The sequence below is a fragment of the Chrysemys picta genome, unplaced genomic scaffold (genome assembly GCF_011386835.1).
Source record: "Chrysemys picta bellii isolate R12L10 unplaced genomic scaffold, ASM1138683v2 scaf1293, whole genome shotgun sequence".
Classification (NCBI taxonomy): Eukaryota; Metazoa; Chordata; order Testudines; family Emydidae; genus Chrysemys; species Chrysemys picta.
In genome coordinates, this window is record NW_027054000.1 from 1 (window position 1) to 5,945 (window position 5,945).

General features: G+C 55.7%; 1 protein-coding gene across 1 annotated transcript; it reads left to right on the forward strand.

Moving 5' to 3' along the window:
• The first annotated feature begins 4,003 nt into the window (after positions 1–4,003).
• On the forward strand, positions 4,004–5,509 carry LOC135979849 (acetylcholinesterase-like). The gene has a single exon (XM_065580015.1). It carries the CDS (start codon positions 4,004–4,006, stop codon positions 5,507–5,509), a length of 1,506 nt encoding a protein of 501 aa, XP_065436087.1.
• Positions 5,510–5,945: the final 436 nt, after the last annotated feature.

The following is a 5,945-nucleotide window of genomic DNA, read 5'->3' on the forward strand; positions in this document are numbered from 1 at the left end:
CCAGCGTGCATCAGGAAGTAAGGAACTATTGTAACTCCTGCCCAGCGTGCCAGCTAGCCGCACCCCCGCGGACACCCAAGGCCCTGTTGGTTCCCATGCCCATCCTCGAAATGCCCTTCGATCACGTAGCCATGGACCTGGTGGGGCCCCTCCTGAAAAGCACCATGCGATTTCAGTATGTGTTGGTCCTAGTAGATTATGCTACTCATTTCTTGGAGGCAGTACACCTGCGGAGCATCACCGCTTGGCCCCGCTTCGATGGAGAAGACAGCGTTTGCCACCCCAAGAGGTCTATACCAATTCACCCAGAGTCCCTTCGGCCTCCATGGAGCCTCTTCCATGTTTCAGCTGCTGATGGACCGTGTCCTCCAACCCCATTGAGACTATGCGGCCACCTACTTGGACGATGTGATGGTCTACAGCCGCCACTGGGAGGATCATTTGGTACGGGTAACTGCAGTCCTGAGATCCCTGCGGGTGGACTGGTTGACAACCCACCCAAATAATGCTGCATTGGATGGCAAGAGGCTATTTATCTGGGCTACACTATAGGGAACGGACAAGTGAAGGCCGTCGTGGGAAAGGTCCAGGCCCTGGCAGCCTGCCCTCCTCCCACCACAAAGCATCAGGTGCGACAATACTTGGGGCTCGCCGGCTATTATTGGCATTTTATTCCCCATTTTACATCTGTCACCGCACCGTTGACCAGCCTTTTAACCAAGGACAGCCCTCGATGTGTGATTTGGACCGAGGAATGCGAAGACGCCTTTCTGGAAGTCAAAACAAGTCTCTGTCATGAACTGGTCCTCTAAAGCCCAAATTTCAACCGGGACTTTGTCCTCCAAACGGACGCCTCAGAGATAGGACTGGGCGCTGTCCTGTCCCAAGCGATCAATGGGGAAGACCATCCGGTCTTATATATTAGCCGGTAATTGTTTCCGTAGGAGAAGAACTACACGGTGGTGGAGGAGGCCCTGGCAGTGAAATGGGATTGTGATGCCCTACATTACTACCTTCTTGGAGCCCCATTCACCCTAGTCACCAACCACGCCCAACTTCAGTGGATGAATAAAATGAAAGACAATAATATGAGAATACAGCAATGGTACCTGGCATTCCAGCCCTATGCCTTTACGGTTCACCATAGGGCAGGCAAGGACCACGCTAATGCTGACTTCCTGTCATGCCTGGGAGGTGTGGAAGAGTCCAGCCACGAGGAGCGGAAGCCAGACTTAAGGGGGGTCTGGCTCCCCGCCACCCCCAGAGGGGATGAGCCTCTCTGGACACCAAAGTGGACAGAGCCAGCAAACCCTGTGCCCACCCCTCAGAGGTCAAGACGCAGAACAGGAAGCATAAAAGCCCGACCCCAGAGCTCACTTGAAACTCAGCCACTGGAGAAACGAGACGCCTGTGGCGTAGCTCCCAGTGGGGAGACCCCAAGGAGCTGCCAAACCAAACGCTCGCCAGCTACCCCGAGGAGTCCATGGTGTGTGACCCTGTGTAGGATGCCATCCGGATCCAGGTATCTCTAAAGGGGGCGGTAGGAAGTAGCCCGGGGGCAGCCAACTCTGGTCTGGCTGCAACACTACCAGAGCCAATGTCAGTGTCTTGCGGTCAGGATCCCCACTGACACAGCAGCGGGCCTTCTGCCACTGCTAGGGCCCCGGGCTGGGATGCAAAGGAGTGGGTGGGCCTGTGTCCCCCTGCCACCCACCTTGCAGCTGGTAGTCTCCCCCTCTCCCCGGCTGCTCATAGCCAGAAGCCTGAGGTTTGCTGTTCAACCGTTTGCTCAGCCCCTGCCTGAGGGCCTGAGCCACTGACTGTTTGTTGCCCCACCCTGACCCAGGGACTGGGCCTGCTAATACTTAACCTGTTTGCTGAACTCCTGCCTGAGGGCCTGAGCTACTGACTGTTCGCCACAAGCCAGGCTAATTCCCCGACACCTCTGACCAAAGTAGCGAGGCGGTCTGGCTCCCCGCCACCCCAGAGGGGTACGAGCCCCAGCCGAACTGCCCTACATATCCATCAAAATTATAAAGCATAAACATTGAGTTCTGACATGCCTAAGTAATATGCGCTCAGTGTTCTGCAGTCACTCACCCAACTTAGGTCAACAGTGACCAACCTGTGACCAGTGCTGGCAACTAGAAACAACAAAACACCCCTTGGTAAGTGACTGTGAGAACCAACCCAGGGACCATAGACAATTTCAGGAGGAACAAACATGCCCAGAGTGTCAATAATGTTCATGACCCAACCATATGTTGTCAGAACCAGGATCTCACCTGGAGTGGCTCTCACAAGCTAAGAGGGCTGCAGCATGGGCAGGATTTCAAAAAGCAACTACCAAAATTCTCCATACGCTACAGGGGTTAAGGAGGGATGCTTTTCCCATACAGTCAGTGCTGTCCCCAATGTCCCAGTGTGGCACTAAGGGGTGCTGTGCAGAAGGGATGGGGCTGCCGTAGCATCATGTAGGGGAGCGCTATGCTGCAGGGAGCAAGGTGGGAGCTTACTAGAGGGCACAGTCCCTTTGCAGTCAATGCTGACCCAAATGCCCCAGCAGAATGTATTTTCTGTGGGGAAAAAAATTATGCGTAGCACATGAATTCTGTGCGTTACAGTGCCACAGAATTCCCCAGGAGTACCCCTTGGAGTCGGGGCTGACCCAAATGCCCCAGCACGGTGCTGTGCTGCAGTGAATGCTGGATTTCACATTAGAAACAACCAACTCATAGGCCCTGCTTCTCACTGAACATCCCAAAGCACTTTCTCTCATCATTGGGGTGTGTTTCCCCAGTCACCTGGCCAAACACTCTCTTCAGTTATTCCATTCTGCCCCATCTTCTAAAATCCACTTATATTTTCTTTGGACACAGGATTCCTGATTCACTTCCTGGTACCCACCTGTCCCACCCCAGAGGTGGCTGCAGTTGAGCAATCACGGAGGTTATGTCCCTAAAGCCCTTATGCGGTTTACCCAGCTGGGTGTCTGTTTCCAAACATCTTGGCTCCTCCCCAACAGTCCCACCCGGCCGTACCAGATCCCCCTTCCCCTGTGTGTGCACAGCCTCATGAGGACACAGATTCGAAGATAAATAATCCCAGTGGTTGCTCCCTGGCTGTTATTCTCAGCATTGGAGATTTCCTGTTTGCTCCAGCATCCCCCGTTCACCTTCGTGCTGAACCGAGAGACACGACTGTGAGTGTGCCCAGGAGAAGGGCAGGTGAGTCTGTGCTACCCAGAGCCCCACTGCCTCAGAGCTAGGGACAGAGGGGTCCAGAGAGTGAATAAAGTGGAAGAACAGCGGGAATTGGGATCAATCTAAATAATTACCCATCTACTACCATTTCCACAGACCCCACTCTTACAGCTGGGGAGGGAAACCAGGAGTACAGACTCCCAGCCTCCCTCTCCTCCGCCGCTCTAGTCCACTAGACCCCACTGCCCTCTTAGAGATAGTGTCAGCTGGTGGAACTCTTTGCCAGAGGATGTTGTGAAGGCCAACACTATAACAAGGATCAAAAAAGAACTAGATAAGTTCATGGAAAGACAGATCCACCAATGACTATTAGCCAGGATGGGCAGGGACGGTACCCCTAGGCTCTGTTTGCCAGAATCTGGAGTGGGCGACAGGGGATAGATCACTTGATAATCACCTGTTCTGTTCATTCCCTCGGGGGCACCTGGCATTGGCCACTGTGGGAAGACAGGACACTGGGCCAGATGGACCTTTGGTCTGACCTAGTGTGGCCGTTCTTATGTTCTTATGGTTGATGCTGATCAGGGAGCTCAGCAGGGAGCTGGAGCATGAACAGAAAAGACCAGGGGACTGTATTTCTTAACGGGGATCTAGGCTGATGTAGGGAGCTACCTCCTGCTGTCTGGATTTAGGTGGCTGGGACTGGAAGGGAGCCAGTGCCCTCTAGAAGGGAAAAACCCCAGATCCCGTTTCCTATAACTCCCTCCTGGGGCGGGGGGGTTTCCCTTCCAGCTGCTGCAATGCTGGGAGTCCTCCCTGCGCTCCCCTGCCTGTTCCTCCTCTCCCTGCCAAGCTTCAGCTCTGGCTCCAATGACAACGGCACCGTGGTGCTCACCACCAGTGGCCCCATCCGGGGCAAGCGCCTCCAGGCTGGCTCCAGCACAGTGACGGCCTTCCTGGGCATCCCCTACGCCGAGCCCCCCGTGGGGACCTTGCGCTTCCAGAAACCGCTTCCCCACCAGCCCTGGAGCCAAATCCTGGAAACCACCAGCTTCGGCAATGTCTGCCACCAGCCTCCGCTTCCTAGTTACCCTGAGACCAAATTATTGACACCCACCACGCCGCAATCTGAGGACTGCCTCTTCCTCAATGTCTGGGTGCCCCATCCCCGGCCCCCTACACCAGCCCCCATCCTCATCTGGATCCACGGCGGTGGGTTCTTCACCGGGGCAGCCTCCGTTGAGATCTATGATGGGCGCTTTTTAGCAGCAACCGGGAAAATGATCGTGGCCTCCATGAACTACCGGCTGGGGGCGCTGGGCTTTTTGTCTCTGCCCCCGGCCGCCCCGGGGAATGCCGGCCTGTGGGACCAGCGCCTGGCGCTGCGCTGGCTGCGGGACAATGCAGCCGCCTTTGGTGGGGATCCAGCCCACGTGATGCTTTCCGGCCATGGCTCTGGGGCTGCGTCAGTCGGCTTCCACCTCCTCTCCCCGGGGAGCCGGCCCCTCTTCACCCGCGCCATGCTGCAGAGCGGATCCCCGACAGGACCCTTGGCTTCAAGTTCGCTTGAGGAGGCCAAGGAGAGAGGCCAGAGGCTGGGCCAGCTGCTGGGCTGCACCGATAGCGATAACACGGCCTTGGTGGGCTGCCTGCAGGGGAAAGAACCCGGGGAGTTCCCCAAACACGAGTTCTCCATCTTGCGCCACAGGGAGCTGCTGGGGCTGCCCTTTGTGCCGACAACAGATGGGGATTTCCTGCCTGATTCACCATCAAGACTCCTGCAGGCTAAGCAGAGCCAGCCTATACCCATCGCAGCTGGTTTCACTGCCAACGAAGGCTCCTACCTACTACTCTTTTCTGCCCCCACCTTACAGCTGCAGAACGCCAGCAACGTCGGTATGGAGGAGCTGCTGCTTGTGTTGAAGCTCATGGTGCCAGGGGCACCAGAAGGGGCCGTCCAGGCTGTGGCTCGGTGGTACAGCCAGGAGGGGGAGAAGCAGGGCGAGGCACAGTATCGATGGGCCATGGAACAAATTGTTGGTGACTACATCATTTTGTGCCCAGTAGCCGAGCTGACCAGGCTAGAAACAGAGGCCGGCAATCCCGTGTTTGCCTACAGCTTCAACCAGCGCCCCAGTGGATTGTCTACAGCAGAATGGACAGGGGTGCCACATGGCTCTGAGCTCCTCTACCAGTTCGGAACTCTGTGGTCCCTGGCAGGAGCCAACTCTACACACACACAGGCTGAGGAAGTGCTGAACCGCACGATGATGCAATGGACTGCGGAGTTCGCCAGGACCGGGTAAGGGAATCCCCCACTATCCTCTGATCCCCTGAGCCAGACCATGAGAGCAGCTGTCACTCTTTGGCCAGGGGAACACAACGTCGAGGAAAAGCAGGCTCAATGCCATGGCAAAGAACAGGTCCCTTTGGAAAATAATTAATCTAACTGGTTGAAGCCCATGACCTAGAGCTGATCTTACTTCAGGGAGGTTATATCTGAGCCCCCTGAGTCCAAGTTAGTGATAATTCCCTTCTTCCCTCATCAAGATGTCAGTGATCCCACAAATACACGCATCCTCATTCAAGGAAACATGGCTTTTAGCTAGTCGCCAATGATCTCAAAGCTCTGCCTGCCCTTGCACAGCCCGGCCACACAAGATCAGGGGATGTCCATGCTACAAACACTATACAGGCAGGGGTGAAAGTAACTTACAGGACTTACCGGTACTGCCGGAGTCC

What these genes read in the sequence shown, in the direction of transcription:
- LOC135979849 (XM_065580015.1), top strand. Translation starts at nt 4,004, where the DNA reads ATGCTGGGAGTCCTCCCTGCGCTCCCCTGCCTGTTCCTCCTCTCCCTG.